This window comes from Cucurbita moschata, unplaced genomic scaffold, assembly GCF_002738365.1.
Source record: "Cucurbita moschata cultivar Rifu unplaced genomic scaffold, Cmos_1.0 Cmo_Scf00027, whole genome shotgun sequence".
In the NCBI taxonomy this organism is placed as follows: domain Eukaryota; kingdom Viridiplantae; phylum Streptophyta; class Magnoliopsida; order Cucurbitales; family Cucurbitaceae; genus Cucurbita; species Cucurbita moschata.
Genome location: NW_019268543.1, coordinates 2,492,208 through 2,513,484, shown reverse-complemented (window position 1 = coordinate 2,513,484; position 21,277 = coordinate 2,492,208). Strand labels below are relative to the sequence as shown.

Here is a 21,277-nt window from a genome sequence, read left to right as displayed (position 1 = left end):
TTTTTTTTTTTTTTTTTTTTTTTTTTTTTTTTTTTTTTTTTTTTTTTTTTTTTTGTAAAGCAATGTTAATATATCAATATGTACACATATTTTATATAAAAAAATGTGTCCCCAATGTGTCTGTATCCTATTTTTTTTAGAAATCGACATGTTTTGATCATCCCGTATCCGTGCTTCTTAGTGTACTAGTTACCATCATTTTAAGGTTTGCAGCACTTACTCTGGTACTTACACAATAGTAATGTTTTTAGCTGGAAAATTGTAGCCATTTAGTTGCATTTGCATTTGCATGGGCAAGGGGATGGGTGGAGCCGTATAGGTGGCCTTTTCCTGTTTTATTCACATTTTATTCTGCTATGTTCTAATGGTAAAGAGGGTATGTTTGCAAAACCATTAAAAAAAAAAATTTAGATGATTGTGGTGCAAGCTGTTTCGTGCTGAACTTTCATTAAAATGACAATTTAGTCCCGGGACTTTAGCTTGTAACTATTAAATTTTCGAGCTTTCAAATTTGTAACAATTTAGTTCTTAAACTTTAGTGTATAACAATTTAGTTCATATACTTTCAAATTTGTAACATTTTGTCCCCATCATAAGAAATCTCATAGAAATTAATTGTCAACTTTGTTCATGTAACAACATAGTCTTTATAGTTTTTAAACAAGTATGATCCCTATTTTGCTTATCTATCTACATGGGCAAGAAGTTTCGTTAAATCTTAGTAGTACTTTTTTCATTAGAGACTGTTTCTGAATTCTATTTTTAGTTTCTGAAGCCCATCCAAACACATTTTTACATCTCACATTGCCATGAACCGGACAAGGTCCTCATAATCATCCAATGTAATACTTCCCAAATATATATATTGGTCTGTATTCTAATTAGAAATGGGTTCTATACTGAAGCATGTCGCCTGCCCGACATTCCCCTGATACTCGGAGAAGCATATCTCCACGTAGGACGCCACCATCTAGGGGTAGAAGCGATGACGAACATTCACCAAGGCGAGACAATGGCTCACCGGATGACAAACCAGTTGATTCTCGAAGTCCATCTCCTGCTAAATCCGATGCCGATGTGAGTTAACCTACCATGCTTATTGTTAATGTTCTTTTCAAGCATGATTTGTGGTCTGGTTAGTGATAGCCAAAATATGCCTGCAGGAATGAATGATCTATACATGCCATAGCGTTGGGTTTTAGAAATTATCTATGCATTTTATGATGGAAAACAAGCATGGCATCCCAGAGGGGATATTTTGCACGATTGTATCTGCCTTTATACTTCAAGGATTGGTTGGATGTCAAGATAGAGACATGTAGGATCCTGTTCCTAATTAGCTTATGAGTTCTTTTTTCTTTTTAGATTTCAATGTAGTATCTGTACTATTTAACATGCGAAGTAAGAGTCTTCCCAGTGTTTGGTTTTTACCTCCTTAGATGTATAATGATTATGAATTGATTCTTCTGCATTGTATCTGTCTTTTTGGATCACTGTTCATCACATATTTTGTAGCTATTTATTTTTTACCAGCATAGGTTTGATTGATTGATTATGGATGAAGTTTGTCGTTGAGATTCATGAGCCGATTGATATTTTGGATCCGTATTCATCACTTTCGAATTAGTTCAATTTACAATTCTTGGTCATTGAGATTCATGGGTTGATTGATATAATCTCGTAGGTTGGATTGATTGATTTAGACACGATAATAGATAAAGTTTGTTGTTGAGATTCATGAGCCGATCGATCACTTTCGAATTTGATCTGATTGAGATTCATGAGTTGATTGATATTTTAAGGATGGTATTACCTTTTCTTTTTCTCGTTCAACTAAATTGAAATGACTGAAATTTTTCTATTTGGAATTGTATTAGGTCTAATTTCTGCCACTCGAGTAAAAATGAGTTAGCTCGAGAAGCTTGGTGACCATCGAAGCTTTTTAGTATAGTGCGATCATTAGTTGGTTGTCCATTGATCTCATCTAGTGTTGGACGCGACTTGACTCTCGTATAGGTCGGATGTTTTCGGGAATAGTTTAGAGCTTGTTAGCAATCAATTCACCGTGAATTCACCATGATTGAATGTGACAAAAGTGCATCTATTTGAATTATATTACATATGATGTCATTTCTAATGTGATTCCAATTGCGATTTGGATATTTTTCAAGTTCATCTTTTCTAACATTGATAGGAGTTAATTCCGATTCTTATTGAGTTTACGTAATTCTCGAAAATTGCTTGAAAATCGATCGGATTTTAATGTTAATATTTAAAAAATTAGACTGAAATATGTTTTTAAGAAATATTAAAATCGTGGGAAGATATTACGATAAAACAAACAAAATCAAATAATTAGCAATCGGGCTTATTTTTTAATTTTCTCAAATAAATCTTAAATTTAGTCTTTTAAAATTAAATTTTATTTAAATGGATTAAATAATAATAAAGTAAAAGTTGGAAGCCTAAAATGAAAATAAAAAATTCCCAATTAATTACCTAATTAGTTATTTCAATTATTTTAAGTTATGCTTACTTATTAAGGCTAATTAGCATAAATGGTTAAATTAACATTAAATAAGTCTAAGAATCAACACTATTAATTGTACCCTTCACATAATCACCCATTAAATAATATTGAATACTTTTAAAAGCTTCGATGAACGTATTTTATCTGCTCAAAGGGACAAATTCTCTTTTTTTTTTTGCCCATGAATTTAGTTTAACCTAAAATTTATTACATCAATTGGTATCAGAACTCATAGACGATATTCCCGAGAAGGAGTGAAACCCTAGATCAGGGTTACACATCAACAGTGGATTCCCTATCGAGAATTCACATATTTTAACTATCATCATCAATTTTATATTTCCAGCTGAGTAAACTTAAAAGAATTAATTGACATGCATTTTTTCTCTCGAGGTCAGAAATTCAAATCTCTATTCTAATATTTAGAATAAAATTAATTACTTTTTCGACCCAATTAACTTTTAAAAATCAATTAATTTTAAAAAAAAAAATAAGTGGAGGGCTAAATAGGGTAATTAATAAAGGAGGAGGGGGTTATTTGCAAAAAACGAGGAACAGTCATCTTGGTGGCACGTGCGAGCCATTGGAATGTACGTTTCACATTATAAATGGAAATGGCGCTTCGAAATTCAAATATTTAAAGGGCTTTAATATACTTTACAGAAAGAAAGAGTAGAAATAAATTTTAAAAAAATAAAAAATAAAAAATAAGAAGCTTCCAGATCACGAGGGCATTTCGGTCATTTGAGTTGAGAAAATCTCTGTGCTTCCACGGCACATTAGCACTGTGTCTCTCTCGCAAAGCACTTTCTTCTTCTTCTTCTTCTTCTTCGTTTTCGCCATTAACAAACACCAAATCGAAGCTTCTCTACTCAAACTTCCATTTCTTCATCCATCTCTCTTTGGCCTCTGCAAATCTCAATTCCTTTCTTCTCCAATGGACAGAGCCACTCCTGTTCGGAAGCCTCACACCTCCACTGCAGATCTCCTCACATGGCCTGAACTTCCTCCGGCCGATTCCCCTGCCTTTCCTTCGTCTGCTTCTCGCTCTGCTCCCAGGTCTCATCAGGTATACTTTCTGCATTTCTATCTTTTTTCTTGTTTCTTCTGCTTATTCTCTTTCTTTTGCGTCTCTCTAGCCCTCCGATGGAATCAGTAAGGTCGTCTTTGGAGGCCAGGTTACTGACGAGGAGGTTGAGAGCTTGAACAAAAGGTGAGATCTAAGTCTGCTTCTTTTCTTTCCAATCTTCATTATGTGAAGCTTATTCTGTTTCGATTACACTGTTTCCTTGTGTTCGATCTGCTTGTTTTGTTTCAAATTACTCATGATTGGATCTCAAATTTGTAATCCTTTCTGTGTTTCCAAGGCAATTTAGAAAAGTATATGAGCATTTTCTCTTCTTCTCCCACCACTTGATTTTAGTATGTAATATGGATTAAAGAGAAAAAGAAATATCAAGTTCCGTTTTCCGGTTCGCTATGCATCAGATCTTCAAATTTGTGGAGTTTCTTAGTTTGGCTTCTATGTCAATCGCTTCAATTGTTCGATTTTTAAACTGTAGGAAACCCTGCTCTGGATATAAAATGAAGGAGATGACTGGCAGTGGCATTTTTGTTGGTAACGAAGGAGAGGATGAGCAAGAATCTGGAAGCGCCAACCCTTCACAGAGTAAAACAGGAATACGTATGTACCAGGTATCCATCGAAGAAGATCACTTATTGCAGTTTCAAATAGTTTCTGTTTGGTTTTAGGCAATTCCTTTCTAACTCCTAATCTTGACGGGTCGATCAAATTGCAGCAAACACTGGCTGGAATTAGTCATATTTCATTCGGTGAAGAAGGTGGTGTTTCTCCTAAAAAGCCTACTACTCTACCTGAGGTTGCGAAGCAGCGTGAGTTGAGCGGGAACTTAGTAAGCGATGCCGATGAGAAGCTGAAGAAGCAGCTCTCTGATGCTAAGTACCAGGAGCTTAGTGGACATGACATATTCGCTCCTCCTCCTGAGATTTTGCCTCGACCTACAACTGCTCGCACTTTGGATTTAAAAGGAAGCATCGAGATTGGGGAGCCTGATGATGTAAGTAGTTCTCCACTCAATTCTACAACCTCTTAATTCAAACACATCCATTAAGAAGGCACACCCACAAACGCCATTCACTCATTTGGCTTAGAAATTAAGTGCATTTCTTTGTTTCTTTACCTACCTTATACAAATGTTTTAAAATCTAAATCGAGTTTTTAAAACTAAGATCCAGTTTGATAACCCTTTTGTTCTTGATCTTCTATTTTTTGAAAATTAAACTTATATGCACTACTTTGTTACCTGCTATTTAAAGAATGTTTTAAAAAATCAGCCAATGTTGGAAAACTAAAAAAAAAAATAGTTTTTAAAAACTTGATTTTGTTTTTGAATTTTGACTTAGAATTCAAATGTGTTTTCAAGGGAGGTGATAAGTCTTCCCAAAAAGGATAAAGAACAAAGCACAATATTCAAAAATAGATAACAAAAATGGATTATCAAATGGTGCTTTAATGAAAGTAGCTTCTAAAAACGTGTTTTTTGAATTTGGAACCTGGCTAAGAATTCAAATGTTTTCAAGGATGAAAACTATTGTAAAGTGGTGGGAAAACTAGCACAATTTTCAACAACCGAAAACCATAAACCAAATAGTTATCAAACAGGGTCTTAGTGTGAAGTTCTCTTGTTATGTTTCGAGAAGCCGTGTATAGAAGAATGGTGTATTATGTTAAAGTATTGACATAATTAAATTTATCGTAACTTATTAGCTAAATTTTTTGAGTTAGATTGTGATTTAACATGATATTAGAATAGGAGGTTATATGTTCTAATCCCATATTGTGATTTTTGGGTTTAGTGGTGACCAAAATCTTTCGTTTGCATCAGAAATGATGGGGTCAGAGACAAACAATGATGAAATCCTAGGATTTTAGTTGGTTAGTATACGTGCATCCACTAATTTCTCTTCGTTCGTTTGCATCATATTCTTTTTAGTGAGGCCACAAGCTCACAATGATGAAATCCTAAGATTCCTAGTTAAATATACATGCAATCATCACTAATTAATTGCTCAACGTGAGGTTACTTTTTCTGATTGATTAATCATATGCCCCCATTTGATAACCTGATATGGCTTTGGTTAGTAGTTTTTTAGTTTACTTTTCTTCCAAGTCTATTCTTCATTGCATGCAATGAGTCTGTTGGTCATCACCTTGAGCTTTATTTCGATCTAACTCTAACATCGGTGTGTTCATGTTCCAACTAATCTGACCAAACACAGAGATGCGTGATCCCCGGAGAAGAACCTTCTGTAAAGACAGCAAAGAAGATTTACGACAAGAAATTTTCGGAGTTATCAGGGAACGACATCTTCAAAGGTGACGTTCCTCCATCGTCAACAGAGAAACCGTTGAGCGTGGCAAAGTTGCGAGAGATGAGTGGGAGTGACATATTTGCAGATGGGAAGGTAGGGGCCCGAGACTACTTAGGCGGGGTACGCAAGCCCCCAGGTGGCGAGAGCAGCATTGCCTTGGTCTAAATCATCGAGGTTTCTAACAAAACTCAATACTTTTAGATTATTATGGAAATTGTGATCTGGTTTGGGTAAAATATGTTGTTAGGTTTAACTTTGTGAGTCAACAACAACTATGGAGTCTGCTAATTGGGTTGTGCGTCCATAATGTTTTTGTTCTTGGTTGTGTGTGTGTCTGTAGTATCTGTATCTGTGTCTAGTAGTAGCTCAGTTTTATCTTGGTTGGTTGTCTTCTGCCTATTTTACTTCCAGCTTTTGAGGTTCATTTATTTATCATTATATTCATTAATTGATTTTGCCTATGGTGCTTAAATCTACTTTTTATCATTTTTCTTCTTGTCTTTGGAAAATCTTCATATGCCAATGAAATTTGATGACATTTTAGAACTTTTATTTAATTTGATTATCTTGAGAGATGGACTATTTTTCGGCTAACCATCTTTGTTTTCATTCGGATTAGGTTGGGTTGGGTTGGGTTGCCTCAGAAGTCGAGTAAGAAGGAATGGAACCACAAATTGTAAGATCTTCATCGGTTGGAGAGGGAACAATCGTGAGGTTGACAGTGATACATAATGGGCTAAACTAGATAATATCGAGTAGTAGTGAGTTTGGGCGGTTACAAATAGCGTCAGAATTGTTTTAAAAGGAAATTAAAATTAAAATAGTTTGATGTGATAACTTTATTTAGTATGGAGTAGATTTTTTAATTTGCTCTTTTCAAAGATTAAAATTCATGGATCTATTTTTTTTTAGTTCAACATGTATAAGATCTCATATCGTTTGTAAAGAGGAACGAAATAGTTCTTATATAGGCGTGAAAATCTTTCTTTAGTAGATGCATTTTAATACCTCGAAAATTTGTTTCACATTATGTAAATTAAATAACGTATAAAACACAGACAGATTAAATATTAAATAATATTTTTAGTTTTAGTTTGATTTAATTATTTAAAAAGGATGATTATATTGAAAATATGAAAATGGGGGAGGCAAAGGACAATGGTGATTTGAGAGGAGAAATTAAAGCCAAATTAAAAGGGATAATCATTATTAGTGGTGTAATGGGAGTGGGCATAATCATAATTCATCCCTAATTATTACCTCGAAACCCCTTCTTTTTCTATTCATATATATATATTTAGTTAGATACTTAGATACGGTCTGCCCATTACATATTACGATCAATTTCATAATTTCTTATAGAGAATACTTGTTCCCTCTCCAATCGATGTGGGATCCCACACATCGTCTGTGCCAATGACGGTTCAAATTCTAGTAAGCTAAGTGTAGCACAATTACCGATCCTACGGTTAGGATTATTATTATTTTTTCATTTCTCAATATTAAGCCGTCAAATCAAATCCACATGAATATTAGTAGAAAATATTTATGTTTGGTAAAAATATAACATTTCTAAAACAAGTGATGAGTATTGATTGCCATTATTATTTATATTTATATTATTAAATATTTAATAATAATGTTTCTATATGTGCTGTAGTCATCATTAATGCAGAACTTAGTATTATTTGCAAGCGAGGACTCACCTTCGATCCTTGTAGGAAGCTCAATTAATATAATTTAATTCAACATTATTGTTCATCTTTATCCTTTTAAAGCTGTTGAACTAAAAAAATTATACAAATAACGGAAGGTTTATTTTTTAAATTTTAAATATTTAATAATAATAGAACATAGCTAACATCTACGTCTATTACCATAACTAGGAATATACACAAATTGGATTGAAAAAAATAGGTTGGTAACTCGAGCAACAGAAATAGAGTTTACAACCAAACCTATATTCAAATTGGGTTGGGTTGGGTTGGGTCGGGTCGTCAGTTTGTTTATTTATTTATTATTTATTAAAAAATATTCTAGCTATCTATGGCATCTGAGTTAATAACTAAAATCTTATAAAATTCAAATATCAAACATTTATAAGATCATCACTGATATCATTCAAATATTGAATGTTCTTAATCTTTTTAAGAGTAGGGTAGATGAGTAATGGGTTGGATTGCAACTCTGTTTGTAGGTGGGTCGATAGACAACTTGCAAACGGGACGAAATTTCCAGTTTTCTAAAAATTTAACTCAATGCAAATCGAAAAATATGTAATCTAACCTAACATTCATAGTTTGAATTAGATAGTATAAATAAATCCGACCGTCCAAATGCCACGAGTGAATAAAAAGTTGGATCTACATTGGATTTCACCTGAATCGACCCATCTATCCTCTCGAGGAGAAGTTTGGTTTCAAGAGAAGAAATACTCCATGCTAATGTGCCTGGCTTAGATGATCCACATCTCAGGATCAGGCGCTGATGAGCACATTGAACTATTCATGTAGCTAAAAGTCCATACAGCCTAGGCACAACGACCCAATTATTAGGGACACGCTCTACGACGGGAACTATATGGGTAAAGATTGAAGAGTTGAAAGGACATAGAAGAAAAACAACATGAATTCAAAGGATATTTTAGTTTAATTGGAAAATAGATCTAAGATTCCACAACAAGCTTATGAACCAAATTTCTATAACAAAATGACAACAAAAATTGCTCAGATTCATGAGAGTGTCAGAGCTTAAATCATTGAAGTTTTCAAGTTAATACTCATGGCTCTGTTTTGATTCTAAAATGATATCATATTTCAAAATTTCACTGTACATCATCATATTCATGTTCTTCTTCTCTTACAAATTCAAGCAAAATAAACAAAACCCACATCAGATCATGAACAATCCGATCTGGGTCTCCCAGTTGTCGTAACAAATTTCATCCTTAAACTGGAAAACAACATGAAAAAACAGGGGAAAACAGAGCACAGAGTTTCTTATTAATTTCTCCGATCTTCATTGCCGCCGCCATCGCCGCCGTCATCTCTTCCAGCTCCGGCTTCTCAGAAATGGGTCATCATTACATCTACTACTACTGGATCCACTCACGACCCATGTCTCTTTCGCAATATCCGATGAAAGCTTGTAAAAATCAGCATCATAATCCATGACCACCAAGCTTTCCTTCTTAGCCACTGCCACTTTCTCCTCCTCCATTAACAATTTCAAGCTGATTTTCGATTGTTTTTCTTCTTGTTCTTGTTCTTGTTGTTCTTGTTTTGGTTTCCGTTCAATCCAGCCGGTTGACGGCGCCGACCTGCAACGCATCAGTAACAGAGCATTTGGCGGCGGAACAGAGCAAGGCTGCAGCTCGCCGGTGTCGTTTCTGGGTTTGGTTTCTTCTTCTTCATCTTCTTCTTCGTCTTGTAGAACCATGAACCATTTCGAGAACATTGTTCTTCTTTTCGAAGTAGCTTCGGTGGGTTCTTCTTCGTATTCAGCTTCGGATTCATATTCTTCTTCGTCTTCTTCCTCTGTTGTGATGTCGTCGGATTCAGGGAAGCCTCTGAAGCAACGGAAATCAAACCGGAAACCTCGTAAACACGACAGGAAATTAACGATTTCTCTCTTGAAACCAAACGGATTTTGATCTCGAATTTGGTTTCCCCAATTGGGTATTTTCTTTTTCTTATGAATTCGTTCGATTTCTTCCATAACAGATTGCCAGTTCTTAGTGGACCGACGAGCATGAGGTTTAATTTTGATCTGGCCGGCGCAGGTAACCTTCGGCGAAGTGGGTTCCGACGCCATCTCCTTGGCCCATAGAAGAGGACTTGCTTGAGACTGAGACGGCGGCGGAGCTTTCTTCTGGTGGCGGCGGTGGGGTTCCGCCGATGCTCTGGCCGGACTGCAGGTGGGTTTTGGGAGAAGGGTAAGGCGGGCCCTCGCCGGAAAACAGACGAGAAGGTCCGCCGGCGGAGCCATGGATTTGGGTTTGGGATTATTTCTGGATTTCATGATTTGTGGAATTGATGATGAAGAAGGTGAGTGATGAATTTGGGTTTTAAAAGGAAATATTAAAGACAGGTTGGCTCACTTTTTTAGCCTTTAATTTATTATTTTTCTTTTTTATCATCATATCTCTTTATTTATTTATTTATTTATTTTATTTATTTAATTTCTTTAACAATTCTTTTACTTCTTTTCTCCCTCTTTTGGGTCTTACAATGTGGTTGCTTTCTTAGTCACCCATTCACTTTTTTCTCCATCTCCAAATTCTTCCATTACAATCCACGTTTACCCGAGCTTTTAGGTCGAGAGTATATGTAACCCTCTAAGTCTACTGATACAGTTACAATATTGTCTGCTTTGACTCATTATGTATCGCTGTCAGTCTCATGATTTTAAAACGCATCTACTAAGGAGCGGTTTTTATACCCTTGTAAGGAATGTTTGGTTCCCCTCTCCAACTGATGTGGGGTCTCATAATTCACTCCCCTGTTAGGGGGAAGCTCGGAAGGTGAGTGATGAATTCGGTGTTTGGCTCTGATACCATTTGTAACGACCCAAGCCCACCCCTAACAGATATTGTCCTTTTTGGGTTTTTCCTTCCGGGCTTCCCCTCAAGGTTATTAAAACGCGTCTACTGTGGAGAGGGTCTAAACCTACTCTGACCAGAGCTAGTCACCAGACGGTGCGAGACACTGTTCGGAGTAGGGCTTTCTCTCAAGGTTTTTAAAATGAGTCTACTATGAGAGGGTCTAGCTCTACTCTGATTAGAGCTAGTCACTGAATGATGCGAGACACTGGTCGGAGTAGAGATACACCCTCTCCATAATAGACGCGTTTTAAAAACCTTAAGGAGAAGCCCAAAGAGGATAATATTTGCTAGTGGTGGACTTGGGTCGTTACGGTATATTATCATAATCAGTTGAGTTATGCTTAAATTGATAATAGACTAGACGTGCTCAAATGTAATTACAATATCCACGTTTCATAAACATTTCAAAACTAGAACTTGAAACAACGCGAGGGAACTTCAACGGAAGTTGGGACTCAAACACAATTACGTCATTCTATGTCATACGGTTATTCCATATCACAATTTTAATAGAATTTTTTATTTAAAGGGTGCAATTTTTTTATAATAAAAATAAAGGGGAATAGTAATATAATATGGTATGGAAAAGTGAAAGGAAGCCCCCCACGAGTATTGTTTCATGATACAATAATTATGTCAACTAGTTAGGTTTAGGGTATGCCATGATACTCATTCATCCCCTATGGTGTTCATCATCAATAGTCACAATATTTTATTCTTTATTCTCCAAATAATTTCTATGGGTTCTAATGGAATGATTTGAAACCTCGTTTGTTAAGTCTCGCTCGAGAAGCCTCACTCGATCAGCCTTGCTCGAGAAGCCTTGTTCGTATGCTTTATTGTTTAAATTTTTGTACTTTTACGTTATGAGTAGGATTAAAGACTCATGAGCTAACTCGTAAGAGGCTCCCGTAGGTTGAATCATACAGACAAATGAACAACGGGTCTCCTTGTAAGCCTTTTCAAGAAGTTGGGCTAACGGGTAATAGCAAACACGTGAGAGGGACATAACCTATCAAGTTATGTACTTACTAAGTAGAGGCATGTTGAAGAAAAATATAAATAAAAGTGACTTATCCATAAATAAAATAAAATAAAAAGTAGTCTGCTCTGATATTGGGCTCTTACGCTCAAAGATTGGGTCATATTGGGCTCTTAGGCCCAAAGATTTGGTCATATTGGGCTCTTAGGCCCAAATATTGGGTCATATTGGGCTCTTAGGCCCAAAGATTGGGCCCAATTAAAAGCGAGCCCTAAGTGGTCCAGAACAAATTAGAAATCAAGATTTTTAAAAAATAAAAGAAAATGTGCATATTACTGATATTTTTTTTTAGGTCAGAAATTTTAAATTTTACAATTTTTTCAAAAGAAAAAAAAAAACAAAACAAATCTAGAAAGAGTTTATCTCAAACTGACACCTCTTACCCTTCGTCAATAACGCTGCCACGGCGTCTGTGTACACATCATCATCTTCAAATGCGCTCAGGGCCAAGTCAGCGTCTTCTTTCTCCACGTCAGTAGATTGATCCATGGTGGCATTTCCAGTGGGTCTCAACACCACCAACGTAGCGTCCTCCATATAGAGCCCTTGCCGGATCTCCAGCAACGGCCAGCACTTCATCCTCACCGTCGTTCTCGGTATCCTAGTTCTCATCTGCAACCTCCCCGCTGCCTCTCCGCCGCCGCACATTCTCGATCTCCTAAAATCCTCTAAACCATTCTCCTCCATCACCACCACACCATTCCCTCCCCTGTCTCTCAACACCAGATTCTTCATCTCCAAATGCTCCTCCACCACCTCCGCCATCACGTGGTGCCTCGCCGACGCCGTCATCAGAGCGCCCATCATCCAGAGCACTCTCGCTTTCATCCCTGTGACAAAACCGTAATCAACACCATCCACTTCCATCACCTCCCGACCATCGGAGTTCCTAATCTTTTCAAAACTCAAAATTACACAGTTCCTAAGCGCCTCACCGAACTCCGCTCTCCATTTAACGACTCTCTCAATTTCAAAATCTTTAGTCGGAAACTCGATCTGGAGGCGCTGGATCCGGTAGAACTGGCGGAGGATTTGCGCGGGAGACTTCTGCAATTTGGATTTGAGGAGAATAGAGGAAATAAAATAGAAGAAGGATTTGACGGTAGACTTAAAGAATTTGAAGAGGTGAGAGTTAGGGTCGGAATCCGAATCGGAATCGGAATCGAAATCGGAGGAAATGATACAGTCGATCTTGAGAAAAAGCGAATCGCAATGAGGAACGAGGGAGTTGAAGCGCTTCGAGACGGCTCTGCAACGGATCAAGGTTTTGACATCGCAAACAGAGTTGAAGATCAGAAGAACCAGAGAATCAGGAAGCGAATCGAAGCCGTCGTCGTCGATAGGATTTGAAGAAGAAGCATCTTGTTCTTGTACTCCCGCCATTGGAAACCGTATAAAGCTTTTTTTTCTTTTTCCGTTTCTGCCTTTCATTTTTCGAACTTATTAACAGAAGCTAGGCGTGCAAGTCACGTGGCAGAGAGAGAGAGGGCAAACTTGCGTGTGGTTTGAGCGTTCACCTGACATCAGTGGGGCCCACAGGCCCAAAATTAAGCCCATTCAAATTTATGAAAGAGTTATAATAAGTTTTAAAAACAATTAATTTATTTATTACCTGCCAATTTTATGATTCATAAAATAATTAATTCATTTATTTTAAATTTTTATATAAACTCTAAACTTTTAAATTTATTAGATATTTTTTAAAACTTTTGGACCGATTAAACAATTTTAAAAAATTATAACCAAATACACACTAACATTAAAATTTAGAAAATAAAATTTTAATTAACTTTATTATGTTACGTCACCTCCTTCAAAATATCTTAATTTAACGATATTAAATTATATATATTTTTAAATAAATTATTAAGAAAATTTGGAGTCTATTTGTTAAAGTTAAAAAAATAAGTAGAATATTGTTACATAATAAAAGTTTTGATTCTTTGGATATAAAAGTGACGACATGCCACATTAACCATGTGATGTGAAAGAGGACAATGAAATCAATTCAATCAAACTGAATTTTCAATGTTTCAATTTAATTTTTTCAATGTTTACTGTAAAAAAATTAAATAGAACAACAAGTAACCTTAATTGCATCGTATGCTACTTATTAAACTTATTATCATTCATGTGTAGTAAATAGTAAAAAATTTTACCTAAAAAAGAAACAGTAATTTTTAATGTTGGTAAAAGTTTATACAATTAGTAGCCCGGCAGAAGTCAAAAGAAACATTACTACGAACATAGATGCCCTAATAAGGTCAAGAGAGTTCCCAAAATAATAGAAAATTTTATAATGGAATGACTTGAAGTCTACTTGATAAGTCTTGCTCGTATGTTTTATTTTTTAAATTTTCGTACTTTTACACTATGAGTAGGTTTAGAGACTCGTGGATTTATTCTTAAGAGGTTCTCGTAGGTATCATATAGACGGATAAACGACGGGTCTCCTTGAAAGCCTTTTCAAGAAGTTGGGTTGACGGGTAGTAGCAAATACCTGAGAAGGACATGACCTATCAAGTTGTGTACTTACAAAGCCGAGGCACGTTTCCTCTTCTACTTACTTTTTAGTACAATTTCGACAACGAGACCATGAAGGAAAATATAAAGAAGATGACTCGTCCCGTTAAAAAAATACACAATACTACTCTAACTCGGATCCATACTATTGTATATACCAATAAAGTGCACTTTACTTTCGGGTAGTGACGTGGATTTTATTGTTAAATTGGGCTGTTAGGCCGAAAGACTAGGCCCAATTAGAAATCAAGATTAAAAAAAAAAATGTACATATTATTGATATATTTTCAAATTTACAATTTTTTAAAAAGAAAAAGAAAAGAGAGGAAAATCTAGAAAGAGTTTATCCCCATCTTAAGCCTAGTACCCTTCGTCAACAACGCTGCCACGGCGACTGTGTACATATCATTATCTTCAAATGCGCTCAGTGCCAAGTCAGCGTCTTCTTTCCCCATGTCAGCAGTTTCATCCTCGCTGGCATTTCCAGTGGGCCTCACCACCACCAACGTAGCGTCCTCCATACATAGCCCGTGCTGGAGATCGAGCAATGGCCAGTACTTCATCCTAACCGTCGTTCTCGGTACTCTAGTTCTCAACGTCCGCCTCTCCGCCGTCCGTCTCTCCGATGTCTCTCCGCCGTCGCCGCCGCCGCAAACTCTCGATCTCCTAATATCGTCTAAACCATTCTTCTCGATCACCACCACACCATTCCCTCCCTCGTCTCTCAACACCAGATGATTCATCTCCAAATGCTCCACCACCACCTCCACCATCACGTGGTGCCTCGCCAACGCCGTTATCAGAGTGCGCATCAACCAGGTCACTCTCGCTTCCATCCTTGGGAAGAAATTGACACCGAAATCATCCACAGCCATCATCGCCCGACCATCGAATTTCCTAATCTTGTGAAAACTCAAAATCACGCAGCTCCTAAGCGTTTCACCGAACTCCGCTCTCCATTTAACGGCTCTCGCAACTTCAAGGTCCTTAGTCGGAAACTCGATCTGGAGGCGCTGGATCCGGTGGAACTGGCGGAGGATTTGCGCGGGAGACGTCTGCGATTTGGATTTGAGGAAAACAGGGGACATAAAATAGAAGAACGATTCCAAGGTAGTTTTGAAGAAGTCGAATAATTTGGAGTTTGGAACGTAATCGGAATCGGAATCAGAATCGGGATCGGACTCGGAATCGGAGGAAACGGTATAGTCGATCTTGAGAAAAAGGGAATCGGAATGAGGAACGAGGGAGTTGAAGCGCTTCGAAACGGCTCTGCAACGGATCAAGGATTTGACATCGGAGACAAAGTTAAATATCACAAGAACGAGGGAATCGGGAAGAGAGTCGAAGCCGTCACCGGCGACGCGAATTGAAGAAGAAGCTTCTTGTTCTTGAACTTCCGCCATTGGAAACACCGTATAAACCTTTCTCTTCGTTCAGTTCTTTATTTCCGTTTCAGCCTCCCATTTTTTGAACTTATTAACAGAAGCTAGGCGTGCTAGTCACGTGATGAGAGAGAGAGAGAGAGCGGGCCATGTTGCTGTGGTTTAACCGTTACCTGACATCAGTGGGGCCCACAGGCCCAAACTTAAAGCCCATTTAAATTCATCCAAATTTTTTCAAGACTCTCTTCGGAATGTTTTACAAAATAAAAAGGAATATTAAAATATTTTCGAACATAATATTAATATTATTATCATTCCCCAAAAATTGTTTATTTATTTTTTTAATAATTTTAAATATTTTTTTTTATCAATTTTCTAATTTTAGTTTAACATAAGTATAATAATTAATAAATATGAATTATAAATTTAATGTTGTTTTTAATTTATTAGATATTTTTTAAAAGTTTACTAACGAATTAAAACAAAATTACAGTGTTGTTGGGATCCTCGTGAACAGAAAAAGATTACAATCCATTTGATAATGATCAAATGACATTGCTTATTCGGCCCGAACCCAGGAATTCCTTAGATATGATACAAAATGAATATTGTTATATAGTTATATAGTTGATAAGAGATTTCTCTAAGGAGGACGGAGAAGGAGTCCTCGACCCGCAAGAGTTCGGGCTCCTAGAATATGGCACCCTTGGGGCTTTTTATTTTATCGAATCAAATGGTCCAATGAACTGAGATTTTTCTATTGGGCTAGGTCATTTCAGGGCATGCGGATAAGTTTCAAGAGAATGATTCAGAATTCTTGCGTAGCGGGCAAACACGAAATAGATCTTCCAACGAACAAGGGTTTGTTCGAATCTTCTCGTAGATCCTCGTGAGGATAACCAGATAGACAACGTTACAACCGAGAGGCAACGAAATAACCAATTTGTTATGAAAATTTTTGAAAAATTATTGAAACTAACAAATATACGTGAGAAATAATGACTGACTGGAAACCGTAAATAATGTGTCAGTAAAAAAAAGGTAAGGGTTGACCGAGTAAAAACCGAACCCCAAACACTTTTATCTAATATTAAACCTAATGAATTGTAAAAAAAATGGCTTGGAATTCGGATTTGGTTTGAAGAAACTACCATCCAATGCCTTTCCCTCTTCCTCCTATCCCCATGCAATCCATGCAAACCACAAACCACACCCATTACTCTTCATTCCCTAATTCTCCTTCTTCTTCTTCTTCTTCTCTATCCTCCTTTTTCTTCTCTCTCTATGGCGGAGCCCGAGCGGATTCACTCTAATCTTCTACCCGTCCATCCCGGGTTCTCTCCCGGCACCTACGTCATTCAGATCCCCAAGGATCAAATCTATCGCATTCCACCTCCTGAAAACGCTTTCATCGTCGAATGTCATCGTAACCCTTCTATCTCCACTTCTAAACGTCGTCGCTCTTGTTGTTTTCGTATCTTCCTCCCTATCTTCATCGTCCTTCTCTTCATCCTCATCCTAGCCCTCGTCCTCCCTCCTCTTCTCACCCCTCCCAAACCCCCCGTCTTTAAGCTCACCAAATTTCGATTCACCCCCTCCACCCGTGACTTCCATATAGTCCTGAATATCCTCAACCCTAACCCTTCTGGCTTCATCGAGTTCAAATCTCCCTCACACGCTTCCCTCTCCTTTCGAAAACACAAAGTCGCTGTGGCTAAGTTCCCTCTTATCCAACAAGAACATGGCTCCCAACGACATGTCGCATTAGCCCTTCACACCAAATCCTCCTCGTTTCCCAAGGAATTGGAGAGACGAATCAAAAACAAGTCGAAGCTCAAAACTTCCATGTCTTTGATGATGGATCTTCCCGCTCATACGAAAGGTCGACTCTCGACACGTCGGAATGTCAAATTTGTTGTCGTTTGTAGCTTCACGGTCAATACGTTGGGAAAAAATTCACATATACTATCACAAGATTGTCAAAGCGAACGCCAATGACAATACGATACCAAAAAAAGGGTAAAAATTATTGGTATATTCACTTCCATTTTCATTTGCTTACCCTATATACGATTAAACAACGTCAATGGTAACCCGTATCATCTCTTAACCTTCGTCTCGTTATAAGGGCAGTTTTTTTCAATCTCTTTTATGTGAACTTTTCTCTGTTAATCAATGGTTTTTTTAGGGTTCATGTCTTTATAATTTCTTTATATAATTACCTAAAAACACTAATTGAACTCGATCTATACGGTTTGGACTAGATAATCCGAACTGACCGAATTCTCGAGTCATGAACACCAGTTTTTTCTCGTAAACCCGTGATTTCAAACATTGATTTTGTAGTCCTCTAATTCTTAAAAAAAAAATCGTCTCTAGATTAGTTAACTCGATGAATTCGTCTCAATTTCTTTTTATAGAAAATTGTGACGTAAATCATAATCATTAATTAAGAATATTAAACACATTAATTTACAACTAATGATCCCAAAAACACATGTTCATTGCATTTGTAGCTAATAATTCTGTCTCCATTCATCATATCATATATTAATATCTACTTTTTTTGGGTCATTACATTAATCATTAGTGCTCTTTATTCTCGTATTTATATAATCGATAATCCGATCCATTCAGACTACTCAAACAAAATTACAAAGGTTGAATTAGATTAAATTTTTTTTTTTTTCCGTTTAGGTCGGGTTGAATTTTTTGAAAGCCAAAATATTTGGTTCGGTTTACAGACTGGCCTTTTTTTAACGAAGTCAACCTGAAAATAGGATTACAATCCGACCCTAAACCATATTTAAAAAAAAATTAAAAATATTTAATGTTTCTGATATTAATGATGCGATGTTACCTGTAAATGTTTCAATGTTTGATATTTGAATTTTATGAAATTTGAGTTATTAATCTGACATGTGTCGTGGATAAGTATGATTTTTTTAAAATTATTAAAAAAAATAAGAAAATCCCGACAACCCAACCCAACTCAACTCATATTATAACAGCCAAAGCCCACGGCTAGTAAATGTTGTCTTCTTGTGACTTTCTACGTCAGGCTTCCCCTCAAGGTTAACCAACGTGGGATCTCACAATCCACTCCTCTTGGGGTCCAGCGTCCTCGCTGGCATATTGCTGGATGTCTGTCTCTAATACCATTTGTAACAGCCTGAGCCCACCGCTAGCAGATATTGTTCTCTTTGAGCTTTCCCTTTCGAGTTTCTCCTCAAGCTAAATAAATAAAAACACGTAAAGTAACATTTTTATAAATTTATCGTTCAAAAACCAAAATTATCGTTTTTTAAAATCAAACCCAATAAGAACGGTTAGTTTTTATCGAACATTTAGAATCATATTACAAAAGTGCCATTATCATTACTTGAAAACTAAGAAAATATGTGATTGTTCTATCAAAAAGTAAAAACACCCTAGAAAGCAAACATCTAGGGCATATGTTCCCTTGGGAAAGGTCATGTCCAAGTCACATGCAAATCAATATCTAATAATATAGGGCACCCCTCCACGACCAAGGGCCATCTAGGTGCCACCCCACAGTTCTATTATTATTATTGTTATTATTATTATTATTATTATTATTATTATTGAGAATCTCAATGAACCCTTCCTTTTCTTTACGATATGCAAAGATAAAGACACATGCCCTTCATTTGGTGGGTATCCCCCCCAGTGAATGGACTCAAAGAGAACAAAAAAACGCCCCACCATTTCTAATAATAATGCTCCTGCACTCACGTACATTTTTGTTTCCATACTAGCATAAAAACAACAAACATCGTCCTACCATCTCGAGTTCTCTCGAGCATTCGAGCATAGAATAATAATGTGGGAGAAGGAACGATCAACGATCGATCTTACTTGAGAGTTTTCGAGGGTACGTTAAAACATTTACAAACCCATCTCGGGTGGAGTTACTGGGAGGTCGAGGACGGAGAATATAGTCCCGGAAGGAGGGTTTTAGGGCAATAATTGGAGCGTTTTTTGGGTTTAGAAGAAGCAATGATGGGATTGAATATGCTTTTCTTTACACGTCTGAAAAATGAAAAGATTCAACTAGAGAGGGATGGATGTTGAGTTGTGTTTGTGTATATATAGTTTTGGTGTAAAACCCATTAATAAATTATTTATTTATTTATATAAAGAAAAAAGGGGGAAAAAATGTGATTTTTATTAGGGTGAAGAAGTGGAATCCAACTCCTCATTCAACAATGATTTCCCCTTTTTCCCAAGGAGTAGTGGGTTTTCCTTTTTCACCACCTAACTCCTTGAAAATAACTCCATTAATCAAAACCACCATCATCCAATCACTAAGATTCCTTTTAGATACCCGTTACGATTTCAAAGGTCGATGATCTAACCTTACGCTCGATAATTGTTGAATTAAACGAAAACTCGAGAATGGTTTCTGTAAAGAGTTAGACTAATCACGTATGCAATCCTTGAATACTCGGTGTGGATGCTATATTGTTGGCTCTCATCCTTCAGAGGTTATGTGTAATAGTCCGAGTTCACTGTTAGTAGATATTGTCCGTTTTGGCCCGTTAGGTATTTTCGTAAGTTGTTGTGAGATCTCACATCAGTTGGAGAGGAGAACGAAATATTCCTTGTAAGGGTGTGGAAACCTCTCCTTAGTAGAGGTGTTTTAAAACTGTGAGACTAACGACGATACGTAATGGGTCTTGGGCGGTTAAAAGTAGTATCAGAACCAGATACTAGGGCCTCAAGGGAGCTGGATTGTGAGATCTCATATTGGTTGGATATGAGAACGGAGCATTTCTTATAAGGGTCTAAAAACTTCTCTCTAGAAGACGCATTTTAAAACCGTGAAGCTGCCTCTAACCATCCAGTATGTCTACTACTAGTAGATATTGTCCGCTTTGGCTCATTACGTATCTCTGTCAGCTATTGTGAGATCCCACATCGATTGGAGAGGAGAACGAAACATTCATTATAAGGGTGTGGAAACCTCTCCCTAGTAGACGTGTTTTAAAACCCTGAGACTAATGACGATACGTAATGAGTCTTGGGCTGTTACAAATAGTATCAAAACCAGACACTGGGGTTCCAAGGGGGCTGGATTGTGAGATCCCACATCAGTTGAAGATGAGAACGAAGCAGGCCTTATAAGGGTCCAGAAACTTCTCGCTAGAAGACGCGTTTTAAAACCGTGAACCTAACGGCGATACAGAATGGACCAAAGCGGACAATATCTCCTAGTGGGGTAGGTTTGGGTTGTTACACTACGAGTGTGATAGGCACATCCGTCAACAAAAGGATCAGCCTAAGATGATCATCACATGGCTACGAGAATCACTCTCGTGGAAATGCTAACGCTAATGAGTTTGGACATATATCGTAAGATCTAAAGGGTAAAGGAGATTAATTATGATCCAAAATCAAACATAAAGTAGGAGCTAGAGAGATAAAAGTGTTACTTTTTAGGTTGTTTAATCATAGTTGAAGTGATACCATATCACAATCATCATCAATCATCTAAGTTTAAACTTAGATCACTTTGAGTATCAATAGTTTTGGTTCAAAAGCCAAAAGAAAACCCTTTTGCCTTTAAATGCCTTAAATAGTTGCATGATTGTTGATCATTGCCATGGCCATACACATCCAAAAACAAATGTATACACTACCAATCATTGTCTCGCGATGGCTGTGTTCGAATCGTGCTCGGAATGTTTTATTGTTGTACCTCTTTCTTGGTGGCTCAGTTGTAAAATTTTAAAATTAAACGTGCTTGACTTGAAGTAATTCTATGTTAAGTAACCTCTTAG

At 36.9% G+C, this 21,277-nt stretch overlaps 5 protein-coding genes across 8 annotated transcripts in view; 2 read left to right on the top strand and 3 right to left on the bottom strand.

Annotated features, from left to right (window-relative positions):
* The window catches only part of LOC111462587 (serine/arginine-rich splicing factor SC35-like), a 4,951-nt gene extending 2,814 nt beyond the window's left edge, over positions 1 to 2,137 (top strand). Inside the window, exons 7-8 of one of the 2 annotated variants that reach the window (XM_023106211.1) lie at positions 906 to 1,077; positions 1,878 to 2,137. In XM_023106211.1, coding sequence (XP_022961979.1) covers positions 906 to 1,077; positions 1,878 to 1,883 — 178 coding nt within the window. In that variant the 3' untranslated portion in view covers positions 1,884 to 2,137. Of the gene's footprint in view, positions 1 to 905; positions 1,078 to 1,163; positions 1,506 to 1,877 lie in introns of those variants that run through there. The other variant, XM_023106210.1, reaches the window with a different exon arrangement.
* Positions 1 to 6,391, top strand: part of LOC111462582 — a 15,593-nt gene extending 9,202 nt beyond the window's left edge. The window contains exons 2-7 of one of the 3 annotated variants that reach the window (XM_023106204.1): positions 3,339 to 3,599; positions 3,670 to 3,743; positions 4,093 to 4,225; positions 4,330 to 4,608; positions 5,437 to 5,486; positions 5,831 to 5,889. In XM_023106204.1, coding sequence (XP_022961972.1) covers positions 3,339 to 3,599; positions 3,670 to 3,743; positions 4,093 to 4,225; positions 4,330 to 4,608; positions 5,437 to 5,442 — 753 coding nt within the window. In that variant the 3' untranslated portion in view covers positions 5,443 to 5,486; positions 5,831 to 5,889. Of the gene's footprint in view, positions 1 to 3,298; positions 3,600 to 3,669; positions 3,744 to 4,092; positions 4,226 to 4,329; positions 4,609 to 5,436; positions 5,487 to 5,830 lie in introns of those variants that run through there. The other 2 variants (XM_023106201.1, XM_023106203.1) reach the window with 2 other exon arrangements.
* Positions 6,392 to 8,965: 2,574 nt separating this feature from the next.
* Positions 8,966 to 9,910, bottom strand: LOC111462985. Its single transcript, XM_023106814.1, has one exon. It carries the CDS (start codon positions 9,908 to 9,910, stop codon positions 8,966 to 8,968), a length of 945 nt encoding a protein of 314 aa, XP_022962582.1.
* Positions 9,911 to 11,870: 1,960 nt separating this feature from the next.
* On the bottom strand, positions 11,871 to 12,961 carry LOC111462777 (F-box protein At1g78100-like). Its single transcript, XM_023106514.1, has one exon. The coding sequence runs from the start codon at positions 12,949 to 12,951 to the stop codon at positions 11,917 to 11,919; it is 1,035 nt and encodes a 344-aa protein (XP_022962282.1). The 5' UTR covers positions 12,952 to 12,961; the 3' UTR covers positions 11,871 to 11,916.
* Positions 12,962 to 14,403: 1,442 nt separating this feature from the next.
* Positions 14,404 to 15,507, bottom strand: LOC111462793 (F-box protein At1g78100-like). Its single transcript, XM_023106534.1, has one exon. It carries the CDS (start codon positions 15,492 to 15,494, stop codon positions 14,424 to 14,426), a length of 1,071 nt encoding a protein of 356 aa, XP_022962302.1. The 5' UTR covers positions 15,495 to 15,507; the 3' UTR covers positions 14,404 to 14,423.
* Between the last annotated feature and the right edge of the window lie 5,770 nt (positions 15,508 to 21,277).